Source organism: Oncorhynchus kisutch, linkage group LG11, assembly GCF_002021735.2.
Source record: "Oncorhynchus kisutch isolate 150728-3 linkage group LG11, Okis_V2, whole genome shotgun sequence".
In the NCBI taxonomy this organism is placed as follows: Eukaryota; Metazoa; Chordata; class Actinopteri; order Salmoniformes; family Salmonidae; genus Oncorhynchus; species Oncorhynchus kisutch.
In genome coordinates, this window is record NC_034184.2 from 61,110,016 (window position 1) to 61,135,352 (window position 25,337).

Consider the following 25,337-nt stretch of genomic DNA (forward strand, 5'->3'; position numbering starts at 1 on the left):
ATGTGCAAAACGTAGACATTTCACATGTGAAATGATGTGGACTAAGGCCTACCTTGTCTTCAAGTAGATGATTCTCTGCTTGGAAACTAATCACGGGTCTATATACAGTTGAGGTCGGAAGTTTACATACACTTAGGTTGGAGTCATTAAAACTTGTTTTTCAACCACTCCACAAATTTCTTGTTAACAAACTATAATTTTGGCAAGTCGGTTAGTACATCTTCTTTGTGCATGACTCAAGTAATTGTTTACCAACTGATCACTTATAATTCACTGTATCACAATTCCAGTGGGTCAGAAGTTTACATACACTAAGTTGACTGTGCCTTTAAACAGTTTGGAAAATTCCAGAAATGTATGTCATGGCTTTAGAAGCTTCTGATAAGCTAATTGACATCATTTGAGTCAATTGGAGGTGTACCTGTGGATGTATTTCAAGGCCTACCTTCAAACTCAGTGCCTCTTTGCTTGACATCATGGGAAAATCAAAAGAAATCAGCCAAGACCTCAGAAAAACAATTGTAGACCTCCACAAGTGTGGTTCATCCTTGGGATCAATTTCCAAACGCCTGAAGGTACCACGTTTATCTGTACAAACAATTGTAGACAAGTATAAACACCAAGGGACCATGCAGCCATCATACTGCTAAGAAAGGAGACACGTTCCGTCTCCTAGGGATTAACATACTTTGGTGTGAAAAGTGCAAATCAATCCCAGAACAACAGCAAAGGACCTTGTGAAGATGCTGGAGGAAACAGGTACAAAGGTATCTATATCCACAGTAAAACAAGTCCTATATCGACATAACCTGAAAGGCCACTTAGCAAGGAAGAAGCCACTGCTCCAAAACCGCCATAAAAAAAAGACAAGACTATGGATTGCAACTGCACATTGGGACAAAGATCATACTTTTTGGAGAAATGTCCTCTGGTCTGATGAAACAAAAATAGAACTGTTTGGCCATAATAACCAAAAAGGGGGGGCTTGCAAGCTGAAGAACACCATCCCAATCGTGAAGCACGGGGTGGCAGCATCATGTTGTGGGGGTACTTTGCTGCAGGAGGGACTGATGCACTTCACAAAATAGATGGCATCATGAGGATGGAAATGTATGTAGATATATTGTAGCAATATCTCAAGACATCAGTAAGGAAGGTAAAGCTTGGTCGCAAATGGCTCTTCCAAATGGACAATGACCCCAAGCATACTTCCAAAGTTGTGGCAAAATGGCTTAAGGACAACAAAGTCAAGGTATTGGAGTGGCCATCACAAAGCCCTGACCTCAATCCTATAGAAAATGTATGGGCAGAACTGAAAAAGCGAGTGCGAGCAAGAAGGCCTACAAACCTGACCCAGTTGCACCAGCTCTGTCAGGAAGAATGGGCCAAAATTCACCCAACGTATTGTGGGAAGCTTGTGGAAGGCTTCCCAAAACGTTTGACCCAAGTTAAACTTTTGTTAAGGCAATGCTACCAAATACTAATTGAGTGTATGTAAACTTCTGACCCACTAGGAATGTGATGAAAGAAATAAAAGCTGAAATAAATCATTCTCTCTACCATTATTCTGACATTTCACATTCTTAAAATAAAGTGGTGGTCCTAACTGACCTAAGACAGGGACTTTTTACTAGGATTAAATGTCAAGAATTCTGAAAAACTGAGTTTAAATGTATTTGGCTAAGGTGTATGCAAACTCCCGACTTCAACTGTATAATTTAATCCATTTTGAATTCAGCCTGTAACACAACAAAATAGGAATAGGTCAAGGCGTATGGATACTTTTTGAAGGCACTGTATGTGTTTTCTCGCCCGTATTAGCAGCAAAGATATCTGATATTTAACGTGGCGCTGCTTCGAAAACATATTCAATACAGCATCCATCAAGTCCTATCAAAACTGGAACGTGCCTTTCTTTTAACATAGCTAGATCGCTACTGCTATCTTGTGGCTGTAGGCACCTATTGCTCTCATATGCAAAGATAGGCCATATCCATGCGCTCCAATGAGGTAAGGTGGTTTTCCAGCTACGAGTTGGCTGAAATATTTGGCCTTGTATCATGGGAAGACGTTGGTCACAAATTCTAACGCCATATCAATGACCCAAACCATTACATAGGCTTATAATGATTGGTTTGAAGTCTGGACCCTGTATCATGATGATGAACTTAAAATAAAATCTCCAGCACTCATGGTCGGTGGTTGATGTATCGGTTTCATCAGTTGCTGTGAAGTAGGCTATGCAACAGATGATAATATGAGAGCATTATCACCCATCGCGCGAAGCCTCCAGTAAAAGCTGGTCCGCCCTTCAGAGCTTCAGCCACAGAACATATTTTTGCACTCGAACAAAACGCATGCGCATCGAGCAGAGCAATTTGTCCGTTGCAGACCAGCGCAGACGGATGTGATCGAGGCAAGAATCACCTGTATTCTGGCATTCATGGTGACAGTGAGTACAGTTACATTGGAATTTCCTCTTTGAAATATAATTGAATGCTAAACTGTGAATTAGATTCAACACCAACAATCCAGATGGCAAATGAGAATTCAGTCAGCATAATCTACAATAATGATAATTTTTACACATGATTGAGGACTAGATAATTATTGCCAGCATAGTTTCTTGACAATCTCGTTCTATTTTTGGGATGTAGCTATCCAATTGAATGGTTATGTATTTATTGCTGTAGTCATAACTTGCACCAGATGCCATGTTGTCCATTTTTTAAGAAAAACACCAATGCTTTAAGTATTGTATTATTTCGTTACATGTATTCTTAGTCTTTATTAGAACCTAATACATGCTTAAAATGCTGTCTAACCCCCAAGGATCCATCTGTGTTGCATCTGAGGATGCTAGGATGGAGGCAGTAACGCCTTGTCTGTCTAACTAACACCACGCCTCCGTCTTTCTCGTCCAGTGCATTTTTCATCGCAGAGCGCGCTACAATAGTTTGATCCTGCAAATGATAGGCTATAATGTTTGGTAATAGGCGTTTAATAGCTTATATATATTTATGCATTACTGTCAGTGACCGTAATTTGCATAGCCAAATGGTACTACATTTCTCGCTATAATAAATTAAAGCTTGGACAGTGTAAAAGTTCGCGCAAGGATCATTCTGTTATGTTGAAGTGGTCAGAGTATTCCGAAAGACATGCGCACTCGAAATTATGTGACGACATGCCATGGTGATTCCCTCAGTAATATTTTGAGATGATTATACAGTACCATGGTTTCATGATGTTGTACCAGTCTTTAAAATGTCGTATTCATCCACATGAAGATATGGATTAGGGATGGATGACTGACACCTGCCTTCTATGTCATCATGTTCTTGGACCGAATTGATTGCAGTGTGCTGCATTGTTTTGTCGGGGTGTGTGTTCTCCTGTATTGTGTGTCTGTCCTACATCTTCAGCATGATGTTGTGTCTTGGTCTGCAGCCCATGGGGTCCGAGCGGGTGGAGATGCGCAAGAGACAGATGCAGGTGCATCAGGAAGCTGCTGCCAGTGTTCTCCAAACGCAGCACGGGATGGGGAACACGCCCACCAACGCCTCCAATGCCTGTTGCTTCTGCTGGTGTTGTTGCTGCAGCTGCTCCTGGTAGGTACCACTATACCAAATATTTTTATAACTAAACCAACATAGACCATAGCCTGTTGTTTCCAATGGGAACAGATTAGTCATAGTGGGAAGAACAAGCAGGGAGGTGGGGAGAGCCAAGCACGAGCTAGTGAGGTTTCCTATTGGCCCATTCTGGCATATATCTGCATATTTCAGTTAGGGAACGTCTACTTTGTGAAATGTGTGTGTGCAGTAACTCAATTTGCCTTTGCACTCCTTTTAAACAACTAGCTTTTTAAAAACTTTGGCAAAGCCTAAAGTCAACCAAACTTTATAGTTTCTAGTTTTGGGAACATAAAACTGTATTGAGATCAAAGGTTTCATCGATGAGAAAATGTGCAGAATGTAGGCCAAAATCCATATCCTTCCATCTTCTCCCACTGCCGGCTGCTGGATTTCGTGGCAACGCCAAGCTGATGCTTCATATTTATACATCCAGTGAAAGATCTGTCTCATTGTTCTATCTGTGACTATACTGTCCATAGTAAGGGGTTGCTTACCTAACAGCACCCTATTGCATATATAGTGCACGTATTTTGACCAGGATGCATAGGGCTCTTGACAAAAGTAGTGTACTACATAGGGAATAGGGTGCCATTTGGGACATAGGGGGACCTACTATAATGAGATTCCATACCATGCTCCTTCCAACACTCCAAACTCTTATGCTACATATGCTCTGCACAGGACACAAACAGCAGAGCATGAAAACTGAGTGTCAGCCGGTTACACACACAGTCTCATTGGGGGAAAAACACACAGGGACATTTATGTTAAGGAGTTATTGACATCTACAGTAGGGCAAAAAAGTATTTAGTCAGCCACCAATTGTGCAAGTTCTCCCACTTAAAAAGATGAGATGCCTGTAATTTTCATCATGGGTACACTTCAACTATGACAGACAAAATGAGAAAAAAAATCCAGAAAATCACATTGTAGGATTTTTAATGAATTTATTTGCAAATTATGGTGGAAAATAAGTATTTGGTCAATAACAAAAGTTTATCTTAATACTTTGTTACATACCCATGTTGGCAATGACAGAGGTCAAACGTTTTCTGTAAGTCTTCACAAGGTTTTCACTTACTGTTGCTGGTATTTTGGCCCATTTCTCCATGCAGATCTCCTCTAGAGCAGTGATGTTTTGGGGCTGTTGCTGGGCAACACGGACTTTCAACTCCCTCCAAAGATTTTCTATGGGGTTGAGATCTGGAGACTGGCTAGGCCAATCCAGGACCTTGAAATGCTTCTTACGAAGCCACTCCTTCGTTGCCGGGCAGTGTGTTTGGGATCATTGTCATGCTGAAAGACCCAGCCACGTTTCATCTTCAATGCCCTTGCTGATGGAAAGAGGTTTTCACTCAAAATCTCACGATACATGGCCCCCTTCATTCTTTCCTTTACACGGATCATTCGTCCTGGTCCCTTTGCAGAAAAACAGCCCCAAAGCATGATGTTTCCACCCCCATGCTTCACAGTAGGTATGGTGTTCTTTGGATGCAACTCAGCATTCTTTGTCCTCCAAACACGATAAGTTGAGTTTTTACCAAAAAGTTATATTTTGGTTTCCTCTGACCATATGACATTCTCCCAATCTTCTTCTGGATCATCCAAATGCTCTCTAGCAAACTTCAGATGGGCCTGGACATGTACTGGCTTAAGCAGGGGAACACGTCTGGCAGTGCAGGATTTGAGTCCCTGGCGGCGTAGTGTGTTACTGATGGTAGGCTTTTTTACTTTGGTCCCAGCTCTCTGCAGGTCATTCACTAGGTCCCCCTGTGTGGTTCTGGGATTTTTGCTCACCGTTCTTGTGATCATTTTGACCCCACGGGGTGAGATCTTGCGTGGAGCCCCAGATCGAGGGAGATTATCAGTGGTCTTGTATGTCTTCCATTTCCTAATAATTGCTCCCACAGTTGATTTCTTCAAACCAAGCTGCTTACCTATTGCAGATTTAGTCTTCCCAGCCTGGTGCAGGTCTACAATTTTGTTTCTGGTGTCCTTTGACAGCTCTTTGGTCTTGGCCATAGTGGAGTTTGGAGTGTGACTGTTTGAGGTTGTGGACAGGTGTCTTTTATACTGATAACAAGTTCAAACAGGTGCCATTAATACAGGTAACGAGTGGAGGACAGAGGGGCCTTTTAAATAAGAAGTTACAGGTCTGTGAGAGCCAGAAATCTTGCTTGTTTGTAGGTTACCAAATACTTATTTTCCACCATAATTTGCAAATAAATACATAAAAAATCCTACAATGTGATTTTCTGGATTTTTCTTTCTCATTTTGTCTATCATAGTTGAAGTGTACCTATGATGAAAATTACAGGCCTCTCTCATCTTTTTAAGTGGGAGAACTTGCACAATTGGTTGCTGACTAAATACTTTTTTGCACCACTGTACGTAAGCAAGTTATGCCTCTTCCTGTTGTGTGCAGAATAAGAGCATGCTAATTCAGTCCCCATTGAGTGGGAATAGTCTCTATCTCCACATCAACCTCAATTCAGTTATGCTAATTGTCGCAGCGCTACAGAGTGTGGCCGGGGAGCACAGATGTGGTGGATTCTCACAGGGCTTTAATTAGACTACAGGTGACTGCCACACCAGGTGTTGCAACACATCTCCAAGGACTGGATGACAGTAGTGTTTACAGAAGCCCCCCCCCCTGCAGAGCTCACGAAGCAGGATGTGCACCTCCCACCACTTTTTTTCACCGCTTAAAACTAACAACATGCCTCTCTATCTGCTACCCACCATCCCAATTGACAATAGCAGAAACACAAATTGTACATTGATACATTTTCTATTTCTATTGTTTTTCACTGTTTTTCAGTCTGACTGTTAGGGCGGAGGATGAGAGGATTAAAAAAAACACCTATGAGAGGAGAGCAGAGGAAATCGCAAACTGTGATGACAGGTAACTTCTGGAATACTCTGGTTGCCATTAGCGATCAACATCAAAATCATATAACACTTCACTAGTTCAAGATTTCAGTCAATCAGATGACTATGGTTGTGTGAGCATATAGGTCTTAAGATTATGCATATCATTGATTAGAGTATTGTGATAAATATTGTATAATAATGAGAATCAGCTCTTCACAAGTATATCCCCTATACAGCTAGCCACATAATGTAAGAAAAAAAGAAGAGGGGATATAGTTTAGCCTGTTTAATGTCGACTTTAAATGCGGTCTCTAGACATGGAGATCCTATTAAATGACTTGTATGTAATTTAATGTTCCGAGTAATTATATGTTCGGAGTTTCATATGTAATTGTATGGAGCTAGAGCTGAAACATTGACATTGAACAGTCTCAACGATATCTACTGTATGAAATAAAGCTCATGGTCCCTCTTTTGTAGCCCCAAGCCTATTCTGGAGGATGCGATGACATGGACCATGTCATTTGAGAGGCTGATGAAGAGCTCTGCAGGGCGGGGCTGCTTCCGCCAGTTCCTGAGGACAGAGTTCAGTGAAGAGAACATGATGTTCTGGTTGGCCTGCGAGGAGCTGAAGAAGGAGACCAACAAAACTGTGGTGGAGGATAAAGTACGACAGATCTACAAGGACTTCATCTCCATCCTCTCCCCTAAAGAGGTGAGCCTACACCACCCTAGGCATTTATATGACTGAGGTGGTTTACTCTAATTACGCTCTAAGTTCAAGCAATAAGCCTATCATTTTTCTCTCTCTATAGAGTATTCTTATTCCCTTTAAATGGTTATTTCCTTCTCCAGGTGAGTTTGGACTCGCGTGTTCGAGACGTGATTAACAAGAACATGTTGGAGCCCACGTCGCACACGTTCGAAGACGCCCAGCAGCAGATCTACACGTTAATGCAGAGAGACTCATACCCACGCTACATGAACTCCACAGCGTACGCAGAGCTGCTGCAGGACCTGGCCGAACAGCCACCTGCCACAGAGCCATAGACTCTCACTCACCATCAATCACTCTGCACTGCTTTTAGAGGACACTTGTCTTATCCAAAGGGGGTTTTAGGTTTAGCTTTCAGTTACAGTTCAAATGTTGATTGATCAACAGGTTAATAAGCTGTATTTGCCAAACAGTATTTATTAAGGTGTAAACTACTGTTTATATTACCTTGAATATTGACTTTCCAAAATACTCAGAGCAAGCAAGAACATACGCTAGATTCAGTTCCCGATTGCATATATATATATATATTTATATTTTTATATATTCCCTAGCGCTTGGCATTGCACTTTTCTGAGGGGGAAGCATGTTGTATCAGTGAGCACTGCATTCGTGTGTAGGTCTATTGTCAGCCTTAAAGCATAAAATTAGGTTTGACTTATTGTTAAGAAGACATGGGGAAGTGCCTTGGCATTAGATCATTCACCTTCAAGATCGTTTGAATAAAATATCACAGAAATGGTGCAACAGTTGATCACAATAATAGTAACTTTTTACATATAGTGTAAGCTGATACCTGGAAATAGATCTTGCCTGTGGATTTTAATATTGTGATGCTGATTCAGTCCAATTTTCTTTCTCACCCAAAACGTAAACAGGAATATAATATATGTATGAAATAAATAGAATGTGACCATTCATATATGGTATTTGTGTATTGAATTGACAGAACATTGCTTCCAATTCTTACAAATCTATGAAAGCACAATACTTTTATGCCATATTCTTATTTTACTCTTGCATTATATCAGGCTTTTATACATTCATTAAGTTATTTGTTACAAATCAACATATTAAGAATCATATTTTCAAACCATACAATCTAAGATACTCCCAACACATGTATTCCCTGGGAAAGATGGCATCCCAATAGCAAACAGCTACACTACTGGCAACTGACAACATTAACGATTCAAATACTGAGGATTCCACCTGGCTCCAGCAGAAAATACAATAGTTTTAGTTATGATGTCCCTCACCCCAGCTTGTCTCTAGCCCTAGGGCCTGTCTCGGACTCTGTCTCTGACAGCCAGAGTTAGCAGGTTCTATTGAGTGAGGTCTGTGGTTCAGACAGTCTATGGAGCGTCACAGGTGTCACCTTCGATGAGCTCTGATGGTGGTGGGTGTGTGGGTCTAACTGTTAGATTGGAGGAAGCTGCTTTTCAATAAACTGCTTGATATCCATCATTTCCTGTGGGATGCAAGAAAGACAAGTATTACTGCACAAAATATAAAGTCATTTCATATCAATTCAATAGTGCATGTCCAAAGTCTTCAAAAAGTGCCAATCTTCATTCTAGTCTCTTCTCACAGCCACTGTGCAAACCATACTAACCTCAGGGCAGGCACTGTGTGGCATTCTGGGATAGGTCTTGAAGATGATGTTGGATGGATTGCAGAGGGTCTTTAGCTTCTCTACAGTGAGACATCCAAACATTACGGGCACCAGAGGGTCCGCCTCGCCATGGCACTGCAGGACATGCATCTCATTGTTGGCAGAGTTTCTCGATGCCTGAAAAAAGATTTCATTATGGTTATATTTCAAATCAGCTACAATTTGCAATGCCACTTAAATTATTTGGTCTGTCTTGGACTTTGAACATGGTTGATTTGTGTGATTTGGTAAAGTAACAAGCTGATAGACTGTTTGCATTCCAAAACAATTGAATGGATCATATGCATAACCTAAGTGCACCACAGAACACTTCTAATTGTATTACCTGGGGGAAGGAATTCCGTAGAGGGAGCCAGCAGCTGAGGGCAACCACTCCCCCCAGCTTCTGTTGGGTTGTGAGAGCTGTGTACAGAGACAACGCTCCACCCTATTTATGCCAAAGCACACAAAAACATGAATACTCACTGTCTTACCACTGAATGATGTAGATTTCAGCATTGTTTTACAGTTTTTTGTTGTCATACACTAGTCTACCTGAGAAAATCCACCAAGAACAATTCTGTGTGATGGTATTCCATTCTTCACTTCTTGATCTATCAGTGCTTTAACTGAGGAGATTGGAAGCAGTAAATCAAATCAAGCTCAAATAGAATCATGTCAAGCTCAAGTTCATACCGTTTTAAACTTCCATCATACTGTAATGTCCTAGTACTGCTACATTCAAACCTACTACTATAACTTACTATTCTCTGAAGCCTGTTTAATACCAGCTTCGTCTTCCTCTGCATCTGTTTGCAATCCGATGATGTCAAACCTAAAACATAGAGGGGAGTGATTAACCCAAATAGTACTGTTCTTCGATATTGCCTACTTTATATCAAATGAAAGAGACTTCCCTTCTTACCAGGAGGGCATGGACATCCCCATGTTTAATGTAACAGGCTTGATTGGACTGAAAAATCAAAATAACAAAAATATTTCAATGTCAGTAATAAATGTGTATACTAAACCCAATGTCATCAATAATCACTATCATCAACATTATCCAAATACAGGAGCTGTACTTGTCCACAGAGGTACTCACGCGTGAGGACAGATGTATTTCACATGTGGTGTCCGGATCCCAGCAAAGGCCTCTGCCCAGCCATGGCTATGAACAAAAGCAAATGACATTTTATGAGCTATAGACTATAGTGAAAGGGAATAATAACAACAGATAACGCTGAAGTCAATGGTGAGTGGAAGGAGTAAGATGAGGGATGAAACTAATGAGCTGCACATACCCAGTGTCACCTAGGCCATGAAGAAATATCACCTGTAATGCAAAATATATACATAAATGTACAATGTGGTTAGCTTTATTGACAACACTTCAATGTCTATGGTTGGTAAATCTAGGTCAGAGGTGGCCAACCCTCCACCTGGAGAGCTACTGATGCAGGATTTTGTTACAGCCCTACACTAAAACACTTGATTCTAGCTTCCCACTAGTGGTCCTTTACTGAGAATACAGACGTAAGTGAGACTATAGTTTTAATGTGAGGGCAAGTTATTGTCCGCAACAATAAACTATGCATTCAAAACTCGCTGTCAAAAAATCATTTTAACTCACCGCTGCAGTGGCTTTCCGAGCGGCAGGTACAATAGCAGGCAAGGGCACTGACATACTATTACCGCACATACAACGTACAGGCAGCTGGTATTCTCCAAGAGAATTTACAATGTATCCTTGGATGAAACGAAAACCTTAAATTTGTATCGCCCTTGTTATTACATGCGATAGTTGCGGGAACAGTATGTTTTCGTACTCGCGGGCATCAGTTTGGCAACGAGAGAGCGCAGTAAGAATTCATTAACTGGTAAACCAGGTGATTAGGACAATGTACTAATCCATTCAATTCGTAGAAAATACAGATGGTCTAAAAGTCTGTGAAACAATGGCACTTCCGTTTCCGGCAAATGCCAGATTGTGTGTCACGTGAGCCATATCCATGGTAGCCGATTTTGTCCTTGGGTGACGTTGACATGTGGAGAGGACGATGTCTTTTACGAGAAAACCTAGTGGGAAGGCATTAGATATTTTGCAGAATTTGCCTCGTATTTCATTAGCAAACTTACGACCTGAACCGGGGACCAAGAAGGCTGTAAGTATGCGTTTACCAGACCATCAGTTACTGAATAGCTAGCAAGCTAACTAGCATGGCTAGTAGTAGCCATCAGCTAACGTTAGCTAGCTACTGTAACTTAGCCAGCTAAAGATGGCTTGCTTGTACAAATAGTAGCTATCTATAGCTAAATCTCTTGTTTACCCCTAGAATGTAAGCACAACATCTGATTTTAACACAATTGGTCAGTTATCATCACTGTATGCTATATCAAACACAAGCAAATAGCATAGTAGTTATCATTTCTAGTCAGACAGTTTTGGTCTCGTCTCAAACAGACATTCGTTGCATGAATTCATTGTGCCCATGACAAACAATTTGTGATTAATTACTATGGATATATTGTTGAAGATTAATAGTGAAGAATATGTACAGCTGTTCTAACGCTGGTATTTTTCATCTTGTCTATTATTTTGCAGGAGAAGAAGCGAGGCAGAGGCCAACATGGAGGAAACAGAAGTGGCCGGGGTCACAAGGGGGAGAGGCAGCGAGGCAACCGACCTCGTCTGGGGTTCGAGGGGGGTCAGACTCCCTTCTATCTAGCCATCCCAAAATACGGCTACAATGAGGGACACAGGTAAATACATTGATGACCATTGTTGAACACTCCATGTTCTATCATCAAATGATGATACTATACAGAGTTGGTGGCCTAGAAGCAAAAAAGGTCTTGTAACTTTTCATACTGCATCTCTGTACATACATAGCTAGAGACAGGAGATTATACTCACAAATTTGTGCTCTTCTTCCCAGTCGGCGGGCTCAGTACCAGCCCCTGACCCTGACCAGGCTGCAGTATCTGATTGACCTGGGCCGGGTTGACCCCACTCAGCCCATTGACCTGACTCAGCTGGTTAATGGCAGGGGAGTGACCATCCAGCCACAGAAGAGGGACTATGGTGTTCAGCTTGTTGGCGAGGTAAGATGGTTGTCTTGGCTACGTTCACACATAAACTGTCATAGCTAGCCGATGTCCCCTCTTGATTTGGGTGAGTTAATTGTTACAGAAGCATCAATTAAACATTGGAGATGAAGCACAATCTCACAAAGGCAGTTAAGTGCTTATGTGTATGTGTAAGAGATGTTAATCGTACTCTCCTTGCATTGTGTTTTGTCCAAATAAATCACCCCAGCCAGTGGTCCCAGTTGATCATGATTTATTAGCTGTTGTTAAATAGGAAACAGCATGTTAGTTGTGCAGGGCTTAATGATGTTGATGGCTGTCGATGGCAAAATCCCTTGCATCACATTTTCATACTGGGGAGACCTGACGTTCGATCTCCCCCTATCTGCAAGCGGGGCCAATAACACACCATGTCATCGGAATTGAACCAACCAATAAGAATGCTTGAACATTAAATACACCTTTCTTTAGAGGCAAGTGGAAACATAACCAACCCTGTTACATTCTCCCCCGCTGAATTACACCTGCATACTATAAAGAAACAAAACGAGGTATGCAATACCTTGCAATATATATGTCACTAAATATTCCAGTGCAAAGACTATTCTCTAAAGAGAATTAGGGGAATTTAAAGAGCCCTTAGGAAAGCATGCATGTTACATGTTCAGTACACTCAGTGACAATAAGAACCTTCATCGTGGACACCCTTCAAAACTGTCGCCCTCATGGAGGTGGGTTCTACATACTGGTACGTCTTCTTTTTTGACAGCAAACTTTTGGTAACGCGATATAGTACACCCATTTTCAGAGTGAGCTTCTCCCAGGTCTTCAGAATCTGCAGAGCCTCGAATGATTCATGCCCACGTTTCCTCCTAAAAGGTCTCCGGCCCCTGTCCACGTAGAAGACAACTCTGGCGAGTGCGTCATCCTGGCGCTGCTTTGATATCAGGTCGTCACGGGATAGCACTCTCACATCAGACATCTCAGATGGCACCAGTGACTGAGTGAGCTGAGGCAGTAGCAGCACACCGTTCTGTAGACCAGCCTCCCCTTGCGACCTCAGGACTGCTGGCACCACTTTGACAGAGAACCAGGAGAAGGGTGGGAGGTAGTTTGGCAGTCCACGACAATTTCACAGGCATCTGCCTCAATTGACGGTGAGCAGCTCTCGAGGTTGAATGGGTGGTTCGACCAGCGGAACACATCTTGCACCTTCTCAGCATGAACTCCTGCAGCTTCTTCCAGCAGGGACTTGTATAGAACCCTTGTGATGCGGTGGAGAGCGCTCTGCTGCACAAATGGCTGTCTACTGAGTGCATCAGCAATGAGATTCTTGGGACCGGGGATGTACTTGATGTCAAACTCGAATGGAGTGAGTTTAGCAACCCATCTCTGTTCACAGGCTGGCCTAGCATGACCTGATCGAGGAGAGCTCGTTTCAACTGACTAAAGACCTGTTTGCACTCACCAGTCCAGTCTGCTGCTGTGAGTTTCCTATGGACTCCTCGTTTCCTCTTGCCTTTCCCATGGCTTGGTGCCTTCGTCCCAGTTGTCAGACCATGCAGAGGCTTAGCGATGGGGGAGCACCCCTCAATGAACTCCTGGTAATATCATTCCGAGAGAACCGAATCTTCCCCTGGGAGGGCACGTCCGTGTTATCCTCCATGAGATCCTTCTCTGTCATCCCTGCAATAGCCTTCACTTTATCTGGGTCTGTGGCCACACCTCCTTCACTGATGACATGCCCCAAGAACCGCACTGACCTCTTCATGAAATTGCATTTCTTTGGAGCCAACTTCAGATTATGGGCTTTGAGACGCTCAAAAACGGACTCCAAGCATTGCAATCCAAGTTCTTCAGTCGGGGCAAAAACCAACACACCTTGTCATCGGAATTGAACCAACCAATAAGAATGCTTGAACATTAAATACACCTTTCTTTAGAGGCACGTGGAAACATAACCAACCCGGTTACATATGTAATGCAAGGAGTATGGCTATTTCTTGAACTGCATTGTTGGTTAAGGACTTGTAATTAAGCATTTCATGGTAAGGTCTACTACACCTGTTGTATTCGGCACATGTGACAAATAACATTTGATTTAGATTTTATTTCGCTCTGTAGTTATTTAGTGCACCTATCTTTTGCCAGTAGGTGGCAGTATTTAGTTAAGATTGTAGCTGTCACTGTTTTGGAAGTCTATTTTATTTAATGTTGCATCCAATTGTGTGTGTTACTAGGGTGCTGGTATCTTTGCGGCGAAAGTCAACATAGAAGTTCAGATGGCGTCTGAAGAGGCCATTGCTGCCATTGAGAGAAACGGAGGGATTGTCACTACAGGTTTCTATGACCCCAGAAGTCTTGGTGAGTAGTAGTGACACGTTAGGCCAAAACTTAATGATCTTGCCATGACGCCACTTAAATTGTATGCATTTTGGAGTGTTTGTAACCCCGTGCTTTCCTCTTGTCTGTTAGCGGTCCTCTGTAAGCCTGTCCCATTCTTCATAAGTGGACAGCCCATTCCAAAGAGAATGTTGCCTGGGGAAGACATGGTCCCCTACTACACAGATGCTGCCAACCGGGGTTACCTGGCAGATCCAGAGAAGATTCAAAAAGCACGGATAGCCTTGGCCCAGAAGTATGGCTACGTTTTACCGGACATTTCCAAAGACGAATTGTTCCACATGCTCTCTATGATAAAGGACCCCAGACAGATCTTCTTTGGCCTCTCGCCAGGCTGGGTCGTCAACATGGCCGAGAAGAAGATACTGAAACCGACTGATGATAAACTGCTCCAATATTACAGTTCATAAATGATTCAAATTTACATGCTCGCTCTGTTGATGGTTGATCGTTTTTAAAAGGAATGTCTCTGAGCACAACTTGACAATAGATTCAGCTTTTTCTTAACACCACTGATCTACTGCGTGTGTTGTATTAAATATTCATCATTTAGTGCCATTGTTCTGTCGTTCATCTTAGGGGTGTTTCACCCAAGATCTGACAATGTATTTCTACAGTGCAGCTCTGTATGTAATGCACCATGCTTTATGATCAACGCTTATAGTGGATGGAGGAGTTCATTTCGATTAGGGTACAAACATGGTACTGTCGTGCACTGATCAGGGAAATTCTTGGGATAGCGGACACTTGGACTAATGTGTTGACTTTGATAAGTAACCCCACTGCAGTCTCGGATGAAAGTGCTGTAATGATCACTTCCGCTGGTGGTGCTTTAGTTCCCCTAGCTGGAAACACCAATGTCCAACATGATGGAAGGAACATAGACCCCAACAGGTGAGGGGGAAATAAGAAACATAAGATGACTCAAAGAATGAAAACAGGAAGCAGATGCCTGCTGATGTGTGTTAAATGTAAAATGGGTTGCCTTGGCTGGAGAAGGGGGAGTTTGAAATGAGTCATAGGCAGCTGTATCCTGGCCTGGACGTTCAAACGACTGTACCCCCCCCCCCCCCCCCCTTGTTTGGAACACAATCTGAGGCACACACACTTGTAGTTCTACTCCTGTTATGATCTAAAGCTGACTGATATGTAAAGAGTATTTAGAAAATGCCATGATTGTATTGATGTAATGCTCCAAAATCACTTCCTGATTGCTATCTAAATGATAACCCTTTCCGGCAATACTAGGATGAGGCATTCCACATCAATAAAATAATAAATCTAATCAGAAAAGGCCCTTATATTCATACAGTATTTCCCATCCCACTTCAATTTTTTTTTTTTTGAAGACAAAACGTTCTCCATAAATAACGTGGTATTCTACGCTGACATTGTCTTTCTGCTGCAAGTCTTTATCTAGGGAAGCATATGTTTGTGTGTGAGCGTGTAGGGGAGCCGCAGCACCTCAGTAGTCCCACTGCCATGCTCTTTCTATACTCGTACTGATGATGCAGGGATTTTCAATAGAAATAAACTTTACTTCGGTTCATATGAACTGAACAATATTGATATGAATTTACTTATTATTTTATCTGTATTATCCAGTGTGTGTATTGTAAATAGCTTGGGTGTATTGTAATAGGAATTGCCAACGGTGGCATAGATGTCACCTTGTTTGGTTTAGACTTTCACAATTGCAATGTTAGAGGAATTTTACAGTGCACAGCTGTTAATTTCTAAATGAAAAATGTCTTAATCCCATTGTTACTACTTAGGTAGTTAGAGATCGTATTATGCTATTTCTGTATACTGTGCAAAGGTCACATTCGAAGGTCATCATGAGTGTTTTTCTAGGTGGAGTCATGTGTGAATGGGGGGGTGATGGAGGTGGGAATCTCAGGATTGGCATCTTGTTGACGATAATAAACCAACATATACACCTAGTTGACACTGTACACACACGTCAGGCCCTGCCGGGAAAACAAGCCTGAAATCTTACAGCACAGTACTTGAAATAAATCACACCACAGGAAAGCAACTAAACAATTACTGTTTATTGCAGAGCTACAGTCCTTATCTTCAAAGCAACAGAAATCCGTTTGAATCTGGTTCTGGTTTAAATCTTCGGGATGGTTCTCTGAAATCCCTAGGCTGGGGTATATGTTGAATTTTCAGTATCTACACAGAAAGCATCACTTTAGTGTAATAGTAGACTAAAGTGTTATTAGGCTCTAACCCTGAATTAGACAGACTAAACAACGTTTTATAGAAAAGCCATCAATCGAGTTCCCTAAGCAATTATCCAACATTTAAGATTTCAAATATTTGCTGTGAGTTTACAAAGCATTTACCATGGCTTGTGCTCCAAATCATCTAATGTCTGAGTGTGATAGTCAGCACCAGTTCACACTATCTAATTAAACATTCAACATTGCCTATCGGCTATCGCTGAGTAGGTCGTTTGGGACAGACGCAGATATCATGGTGTCTCGCAGGTCTGGTGAGGGTTATACACTGATACTTATCCAGACCAGTTAATAATTAGAGGCGATTGCAATCAGATGGAGCTCTGTCTGTCTGTCTGCCAGGGGGATCACACAGGCAAGACAGACACACAGACAAGACTAGTGACAGGACAGGGAGGAGCAGTGGGACAGTACAGTGGGACAGATCAAAGGGCTATACTGTACATCACTAGGGGACAAGTCTTTACCTTTGGTTAAACTATGAGAATCTGGTATGGTGCACAGCACCATGATGGGATGCAGTGTCCATGACAGCGCTGTAGAACAGCAGAGAGGATCAGTGACTGAGACTGTCTAGATTGGATGTATAGTGCAATAGCCTGTTGTGGCAATACGACACCACTTCATCAAATGCCAAGCTCAATAGCCCGGATAATAAAAGAAGCACTCAATTGAATAGATAAGGGTCTTATCAGAGGGCCAGGTCCAGAATACAATTGCTCATTTACAAAGAATAGAATTGTTTTTAGGCATGACTGAAAATGATCTTCCTTTCAATAGCGTATTTCAGAGCTGCGGCGCAATGCATTTTGCAATGGAAGACATTTATGTGTAACCCACAAGGGATTTACACCAATAAATCATCATAGGCAGGAATGAAGTTTTAATCCGATGATAGGATAAGGACAATGAAGTGCTTTTTCCTCATCGTGTCACAGAGGCCTGACACAATAGACAGCCGTCATTGGTTCCTGTTGGATCTCTAGATGCCTCTTTTATATTTGTCTTTTCTAAACCAACAGTGTTGTGTTCTTGCTAACATGCTGATTATTGGGTATATATTTGACTTCTTCATAACCACTGAATGTATTACAACATTGTGATATCGTGTTTGTCTTGTTTTATTTAATATTCCAAGCATTGGACTTAAACATATGAAAAGAAAACAGAAAAAAAATGATGTATTAAAATATATATTTCAAGTGTATCTTTAAAAATAAATGCAAATCACCCTTAAATAAATACATAATCATGATGAAATTACCGCAAAAATGATGTAGCCCAATACACCCATTCTGTGTCTGGCCCCTGCTACTGCAGCGCTGTCTGCAGCCTGAGTTTGATGGTCTGAGGATGGGTTTTAAGCTCTGTTTGGGGCTAAAAGCATGGTGTGTTATCTGCTCTGAGAGGTGGGGACATCATTGTGTTCAACTAATGAGACCACATTAAGCCACATTAAGGGGGGGGGGGGGTAATCCTCTCAGTTATCCCCACGTAGGACAGACCAGGGCAGGGCACTGTTTACAAGTGCTGGGGCTGGCACCCAGGGCTGAGGCCTTAGTCTATGGTGTGTGCTCAAATACCTGATTAGCACTGGCTGGATGCAGGCAGAAGGAGAGAAGAGGGGGGAAGCCTGCTGCATAGAATGATGTCTGAGGCTGACAGTGTAACCGATGCCAGCCTTCTGGGTCCATACAATGCAGTAGGAGTCTGAACCAACAGTCACCATGCAGAGACCCACTCCACATAATGCCATCTCACACGGTTTTGTGACAATGCAGTTCACACCTCAAACCTCAGATCACAGTTTGCTATGAACAGCCACTGTATGGAAACTCACCCGTATCTCCATGTGGGCCTGTTTTATACGAGTCCACTGGAATACAGAGGTTCGTTAACAAAGCCCCCAAGACACATGACCTTGCTTTACATCCTCTTGTTAGAAATACTCTATTTTTTGGGGTCTCCATTTTGTTGTTGCACATTTGTCCTTGTAGTTACTTCAAACACACAGAGTTTGGTTGGTGAAGATCATTCTACAAGTGTAACCCCCTGCGAGCACAGCACACTGACACAATGCAATATGGTCCCACTGGTGATTAAGATGAGTATATCCAGCTAATCAGCCTCACGTCACTCCATCCAGTGAGCTTCCTCTTTCTACTGCATGTCCTAGGTCCATCGAGGGACAGGATTTGCTCCAGCATGTCCTAGGTCCATCGAGGGACAGGATTTGCTCCAGCATGTCCCAGGCAGGTACATACATGATCCACATCCAAGCCACTGTCCTAGCAGGGATCTTTATTCTGACCTGTCTATGGCTGCATCTTCCCACAGCCCCGGTAATCCAGTGAGCGTGTAGCAGAGAAGGTGCTCCTCGGGCAGGTCGACTGGAGTGGAGACACCTGGAGACCTCCATCCTGGCTCACTCCAAATCAGACTGAAGACAGAGAGGAGTGTCTCATATATGACTTCTGTCCAATACAATGGAACATTGTGATGGGGAATCTTCAGAGAACAATCCCCATACAAACATCATCGTGACCATTCAGCAACAGCACTGTCCCTAGTTGCTTAGATGTCAACCGTCACAATGGCATGCATGAAGCAATGCAATGATATGCCTACTCTGGGCATACGGCCATCCATTCAGAGATTAAGAAACCAATTCGATGAATCATTACTCACCTACCTGCAGTTCATGACAAAACAGAATGGTTAAGAAGATAATGAAAATCTAGGACAACTCTAAAAATAAATCAAAATGTCTTATTTTATGACCAGTAAATGCCAAAGGTACAGTTGAAGTCGGAAGTTTACATACACCTTAACCAAATACATTTAAACTCAGTTTTTCACAATTCATTACATTTAATCCTAGTAAACATTCCCATTTTAGATCAGTTAGGACCACCCCTTTATTTTAAGAATGTGAAATAAAACCACAGCTGTGTGATAACGACACACTGCACATTCCTCTACCTTTTCTGTAATTTAAGCACCATAGAGGACAATATAATGCCAGGGTAGGCCTGCATGTACAGATGGAGTTGGAAGTTTACATACACCTTTGCCAAATACATTTCAACTCAGTTTTTCAATATTCCTGACATTTCGTCCCAGTAAAAATTCCCTGTCTCAGGTTGGTTAGGATCACCACTTTATTTTAAGAATGTGAAATGTCAGAATAATAGTAGAGAGAATGATTTATTTCAGCTTTTATTTCTTTCATCACATTCCCAGTGGGCCAGAAGTTTACATACACTCAATTAGTATATGGTAGCATTGCCTTTAAATTGTTTAACTTGGGTCAAACAAGCTTCCCACAATAAGTTGGGTGAATTTTGGCCCATTCCTCCTGACAGAGCTGATGCAAATGAGTCAGGTTTGTAGGCCTCCTTGCTCGCACACGCTTTTTATGTTCTGCCCATACATTTTCTATAGGTTTGAGGTCTTTGTGATGGCCACTTCAATACCTTGACTTTGTTGTCCTTAAGCCATTTTGCCAAAACTTTGGAAGTATGCTTGGGGTCATTGTCCATTTGGAAGAGCCATTTTCAAAGAAGCTTTTTTTATTGATCCCAAGGATGAACCAGACTTGTGGAGGTCTGCAATTATTTTTACTGACGTATTGGCTGATTTCTGTTGATTTTTCCATGATGTCAAGCAAAGAGGCACTGAGTTTGAAGGTAGGCCTTGAAATACATCCACATGTACACCTCCAACTGACTCAAATGATGTCAATCAGCCTATCAGAAGCTTCTAGAGCCATGACATCATTTTCAGGAGTTTTCCAAGCAGTTTAAGAGCACAGTCAACTTAGTGTATGTAAACTTCTGACCCACTGGAATTGTGATACAGTGAATTATAAGTTAAATAATTGGTCTGTAAACAATTGTTGGAAAAAATGACTTGCGTCATGCACAAAGTAGATGTCCTAACCGACTTGCCAAAACTATAGTTTGTTAACAAGACATTTGTGGAGTGGTTGAAAAACGAGTTGTAATGACTCCAGCGTAAGTGTATGTAAACTTCCGACATCAACTGTAAATAGATAACATAATTAAGGGGGAAATAAGATGAGCTACTTTCAATGTCAGATATGACTAAATTCTCCAATATTTGCCCAATTTACAGAAACGTCAACCGAAACTAACATTATTGTATTCATGCTGAGTCGTTCAAGCGAATTAATTAAATCCATTAGCGCTTTTCTCACGGCAGCTGTCTGTGTGCTTTCTAACACTCGGATGTGGATTCTAACCCTAATTCTTACAGTCCCTGAAAAACATTGAAATACATTTTGCGGGTATACAATTGTTTTTTGTTGGCCTTATTATGCTAATAATACTTGCTATCACATAAGTACTCCTTGTGTCGTGTAACTCGATCGTGTGGACATCTAATAAAGTATATGACATGGGCTATATTCCTACAAAATGTATGTCTTTAACTCATTCGTTTGTAAACTAATAAACAATAACGAAAATGAATTTGAAAAAATCCTTTGAAATTTCCATTGGGCTATATAACTTAATGTGATTAGTTTCGCGTGCAACGTCAAAGCGCGCAATCAACGGACCCTGTGCGAGATCATGAAAATATAAACCTCATTAACATATTTTACTAGGCCTAGAGCAATTTAAACAAATAGGGCTATAGCCTACTCAGCCACATTTAGTGTGGCTAGCCTATGCTTAAATTGGAGTACTTCACTTCAATTCGATTACTTCGTTATGTTACCATTAGACGGTCTAATAAGCAAGCATAGATTGTATCGATTCACAAACATACACCTCGGGGCCCAAAGTTTCGTTGTGCCGACTCTCAGACCGATCTCTCTACTTTGAAGAGTACTTTAAACGGTCTAAAAGAGGAGGATCTAAAAGAAAAAGAAACCCTGACCCCTCCTGTTATTGAATTAACGGAGGCAACAACATCAGAACTGACTCTGTTTGATCAAGGTGTCAACATCCATTACCTTTTTTTTTTTACGGGGCCTAAAGACATGGACTACATAACAGCAATTGGTCTGTCGCTACAAAACAGTGCAGGTGGAGGCCGAAATTAATGAAGCACACTGTCGTGTGTATTCTCACAATAAGACCCATTATATGCCGTTTTGACATCTTAACAGCAGAGGCTGAAGACATGACAGCAAGTCGTCTAGCCACAAAGAAAACGTTGCAGGTACAGGCCAGAATGGATGAGGGGCGTTCCTCTATGTTGTCTTGATTCCACATCGACATAAACAGCTTGTAATGACCCTAGCCTCCATTGTTGAAGTTGATGGGATGTATAATCAGATGTGTAATCAAAGAAAATAGAGTGGGATTATCAGATGAAACCGAGAGGAATTATGTAATGTTAAGACATTTTTAGACTAGTCATGCAAATTGAAAATCAACAGGAATATACTGACTGAACTCAAAGGCTGCGCGAGCAGCCAGGGTCTGTTGACTCGCTGAGGTTATTTTGACATCGAAGTTTGTGAGTTCATGAACAATCTCAGGAGTTGTAAAAATGAAACATGTTTATATGAGAACAAGCTCGCCCTAGCTCTCTGGGGGGTTACACTGTCCCTTGTACCACACAACTCCAATAGATTTTCCTTCCTGACCTTTTAGGACTTCCTGTGCAAATCTTATCACTCCGAAAAACCTGACAGGGCAAAGGCAACACGACCATGCACGCCAAAGCTGTCAAAAAGGCCTGTTTAAAATAGGCTACACATTTTTCTTACATATGTATTACTGGATATGACATACTGGATAGGTCTTTGTTTTAACCCATGAACACCCACAGCATGTCCAAGATGGCATTAGCTCAATAGCCTATTTATTGTATTATAGACCTACTGATGAATCGACTTGAAATAGACCATTGTCACAGACAAAGGTGAGCTTGTAATGCGGCCTTTTCAAAAGTTGATATACCTCTTTTGTTGGTGGTAAACACTTGTGCGCCTTAATCTTATAATAGAGCTGCCTTGATCATGTTTGTTACCGTCCTGTAAAATGTGCTTTGATAGAGACAGTGGACCTGATAAGAGGAGAGGGCAATTTGCACGTGGCCCGTGGTCTTTTAATGAATAACTAAAGTACTGCCACATAACTTTAATGTTAAGAGTGACGGCCAATTTATCTCGTTTTGTTTATCACACACAGGAAAAGGTAATGCCTCAATAAAAAAAAAAAAAGATATATCAAAGGGGGACTAAAGTAGTCATCCGATTCATTTTAGGCATAGGAATTTGCCAGCTTCTTAAAAAGTAAATCCGCAATGAATACCTTATTAACAGCCTGTGAAGACATCTAGGCCTATGTCAACTTTGCCAAGATTGTCGTGATGCAATCGAGCAGTCATTGCAGCGAATCATGACAGCATTTATCACGAAACATTTTAAAAGCGATATTATAAATTCATTTTTGTCGAAAAGGAAATAATAGGCTTACGTGTATTCTTTTGATTTAACATTAAATGTCAATTTCGGTTTCATGACTGATGAATGACTGATGATAGATTGAGGCATCAAGGACTATCAATGACTTGAGAAAACACCTGGATTTCACACCTTAAATCCACTCCTCCTGGGCTCCCATTGGTGGAAGGAGTGCATATAGCCGGTCACCATCAATACTGGAGTAGGAGAGCAACGTCAAAAGGTTAAAAAGATAGTAACCATGTACTTTGATCCGATCTCCACACATTTCGAACTGTGCCCAACGAAAGCCATGTTTGAAAGCGACAAGTTCTGCTGTGAGTCTTCCCAGAGTGAGCTGATGTCCGAGGCGAAGTCCCCCGGCTCTGGCCCGACCAGTCCTATCTCGGTCAACTCTGACTCCAGCTGCGCCAGTCCTGAGCCGAAATCATCCGCAGAGACGCGGGTCAGAAGGCCGCTGAACGCCTTCATTATCTGGACCAAGGAGGAACGCAGACGCTTGGCCCAACTCAACCCTGACCTGGAGAATACCGACCTCAGCAAAATTCTCGGTAAGTTTCATTCAAATAATTCCCATTTAAATTAAAACTATGACGAGACTATTCATATTTCAACAATTATATACTGTTTTGCTGCAGGTAAGACCTGGAAGGCCATGTCTCTGGCAGAGAAGCGGCCCTACATGCAGGAGGCAGAGCGCCTGAGAGTACAGCACACCATTGACCATCCCAACTACAAGTACCGGCCTCGCAGGAAGAAGCAGCTGAAGAAGGGCCCCAAAGGGCCCCTGCCTGTGGAGGCCACTGTCCCTCTCTCCACCCTCTGCAGTAAAGGCTTTAACATGCCTTATGACCTCAACTACCTCATCCAGAACCAGTCCCATCAGCAGCAAGCCTACCCACATCCAGCCACCTACCCATCCTCCCAGGCATACTTTTCCCATCTTCCCAGGGAGACCTTCCCAGACAGGTTAATTTACACAAATCCAGCAGCCACATTCTCTAACAAGCCTCTAATGTACTCTAACACTGAGGCATACCCAGCAGAGCCTCATCCGTACTACTCTACCCAGCATGGGCTGCAGCAGTGTGGGTCCCCCAACCCAGCCTGTGCTATGTCTCAAGTGGAGCAAGGGGACTTCAGGGCCTCGGGCCCCCAGCTGTGTCCCCCTACTGGCCCCTCTCTGGAGTTCTACCTGGAGCAGGTTCAGCTGGACATGCTCTATGATCTGGACCCCAGTGAGTTTGAACAGTACTTTGGCCCGTCCACATGCCAGCCGGAGCCCCTGTAGTAAAATGATCACCAGTGGGGTAGCTTATAGGGGCCCTGAACACTTGAGAGGCTTTAGCGTGTACAGCATGTCAACTCCCAAATGTATTTATTGAAATTATATTTTTTCCCCCAACCTATTGTTACTATTGAGATGTATGGAAATTACGTTACACGTTTTAAACATGACATGTTTAGCATTATTATTCATATGGTTTGTTCTGTTGTTGTCAAAATGTACTCTTATTGATAAAAGACGGTTTCCCAACCAAATATGCCTTATAAATATATCTAAAAGAACCTTTACGTTTTTGTTGTTGTTGTAGTAATTAACAGAAAATACTCTAATGTGAATGCTACATGTAACAGATTCAAATGTGTGGTGCACCAAATTATACAACATTTCAACAGATTAATTTATAAAGAACGAGTTTCTTTTGAATTTCTATTATGATGGATGACTGGCTACAAATGATCTGGAATATTTATTAGTTATATCAACAAACTGGAGTGGACTGAGAGGCTGTCAAGAGTTATTGCTTGTCCAGCCGTTGGCAGAAGCCAGGCTGTTGACATACTGTTTTATCTCTAGCCCTGTGTATTTCTCGTCCCCGGGCGTTGGGAGGGAAATGGCGCCAGGGGCATAAACTTCCAAACTTCCTGTTTCATTTTAAAACATCTCACAAAGGCTCTAAAAATATGCCAAAAAATATTACACATCTCCCAAATCGTATGCCTCTGGCTGCCAAATGTTTATCCAGTTATGAAAATGTTTATCCCACTCTGCCCCAACCTGACTGGGCTAAACCAGTGCAAACTATTGACTCGTCAAGCATTGTGGCAGGGCATAGGGCCAGACAGGCAGAGCTCCATGCTAAAATTAAAACACATCACAAGTTCCCACTCCCCACCAACCCCACTCAGATTCACCAACACATATTTTCAT

The 25,337-nt window shown here is 42.1% G+C and overlaps 4 protein-coding genes across 4 annotated transcripts; 3 read left to right on the plus strand and 1 right to left on the minus strand.

Moving 5' to 3' along the window:
- Nucleotides 1–2,329: 2,329 nt before the first annotated feature.
- Nucleotides 2,330–8,207, plus strand: LOC109899474 (regulator of G-protein signaling 20-like). The gene is made up of 5 exons (XM_020494747.2): nucleotides 2,330–2,452; nucleotides 3,451–3,611; nucleotides 6,460–6,543; nucleotides 6,993–7,227; nucleotides 7,368–8,207. The coding sequence occupies exons 1-5, from the start codon at nucleotides 2,444–2,446 to the stop codon at nucleotides 7,560–7,562; spliced, it is 684 nt and encodes a 227-aa protein (XP_020350336.1). The 5' UTR covers nucleotides 2,330–2,443; the 3' UTR covers nucleotides 7,563–8,207.
- On the minus strand, nucleotides 8,204–10,897 carry lypla1 (lysophospholipase 1). Its single transcript, XM_020494746.2, has 9 exons — nucleotides 10,575–10,897; nucleotides 10,246–10,277; nucleotides 10,047–10,112; nucleotides 9,867–9,914; nucleotides 9,706–9,776; nucleotides 9,497–9,570; nucleotides 9,288–9,389; nucleotides 8,903–9,079; nucleotides 8,204–8,758 (listed from the first exon to the last, which is right to left on the minus strand). Exons 1-9 carry the CDS (start codon nucleotides 10,641–10,643, stop codon nucleotides 8,708–8,710), a joined length of 690 nt encoding a protein of 229 aa, XP_020350335.1. The 5' UTR covers nucleotides 10,644–10,897; the 3' UTR covers nucleotides 8,204–8,707.
- A 1-nt stretch (nucleotide 10,898) lies between these two features.
- LOC109899472 (39S ribosomal protein L15, mitochondrial-like) lies at nucleotides 10,899–15,719 on the plus strand. Its single transcript, XM_020494745.2, has 5 exons — nucleotides 10,899–11,106; nucleotides 11,547–11,704; nucleotides 11,881–12,046; nucleotides 14,272–14,395; nucleotides 14,507–15,719. The coding sequence occupies exons 1-5, from the start codon at nucleotides 11,002–11,004 to the stop codon at nucleotides 14,842–14,844; spliced, it is 891 nt and encodes a 296-aa protein (XP_020350334.1). The 5' UTR covers nucleotides 10,899–11,001; the 3' UTR covers nucleotides 14,845–15,719.
- A 6,857-nt stretch (nucleotides 15,720–22,576) lies between these two features.
- Nucleotides 22,577–24,875, plus strand: LOC109899182 (transcription factor Sox-17-alpha-A-like). The gene is made up of 2 exons (XM_020494236.2): nucleotides 22,577–23,673; nucleotides 23,761–24,875. The coding sequence occupies exons 1-2, from the start codon at nucleotides 23,364–23,366 to the stop codon at nucleotides 24,411–24,413; spliced, it is 963 nt and encodes a 320-aa protein (XP_020349825.1). The 5' UTR covers nucleotides 22,577–23,363; the 3' UTR covers nucleotides 24,414–24,875.
- Nucleotides 24,876–25,337: the final 462 nt, after the last annotated feature.

Coding starts and splice junctions, on each gene's coding strand:
- LOC109899474 (XM_020494747.2), top strand. Junction 6,544..6,992: donor ATCGCAAACTGTGATGACAG/GTAACTTCTGGA, acceptor CCTCTTTTGTAG/CCCCAAGCCTATTCTGGAGG. Junction 7,228..7,367: donor CCATCCTCTCCCCTAAAGAG/GTGAGCCTACAC, acceptor TTCCTTCTCCAG/GTGAGTTTGGACTCGCGTGT.
- lypla1 (XM_020494746.2), bottom strand. CDS start 10,643: ATGTGCGGTAATAGTATGTCAGTGCCCTTGCCTGCTATTGTACCTGCC. Junction 9,571..9,705: donor TAAACAGGCTTCAGAGAATA/GTAAGTTATAGT, acceptor CAATCTCCTCAG/TTAAAGCACTGATAGATCAA. Junction 9,080..9,287: donor TACGGAATTCCTTCCCCCAG/GTAATACAATTA, acceptor ATCTTTTTTCAG/GCATCGAGAAACTCTGCCAA.
- LOC109899472 (XM_020494745.2), top strand. CDS start 11,002: ATGTCTTTTACGAGAAAACCTAGTGGGAAGGCATTAGATATTTTGCAG. Junction 12,047..14,271: donor GTGTTCAGCTTGTTGGCGAG/GTAAGATGGTTG, acceptor GTGTGTTACTAG/GGTGCTGGTATCTTTGCGGC. Junction 14,396..14,506: donor CTATGACCCCAGAAGTCTTG/GTGAGTAGTAGT, acceptor CTTGTCTGTTAG/CGGTCCTCTGTAAGCCTGTC.
- LOC109899182 (XM_020494236.2), top strand. CDS start 23,364: ATGTACTTTGATCCGATCTCCACACATTTCGAACTGTGCCCAACGAAA. Junction 23,674..23,760: donor CGACCTCAGCAAAATTCTCG/GTAAGTTTCATT, acceptor GTTTTGCTGCAG/GTAAGACCTGGAAGGCCATG.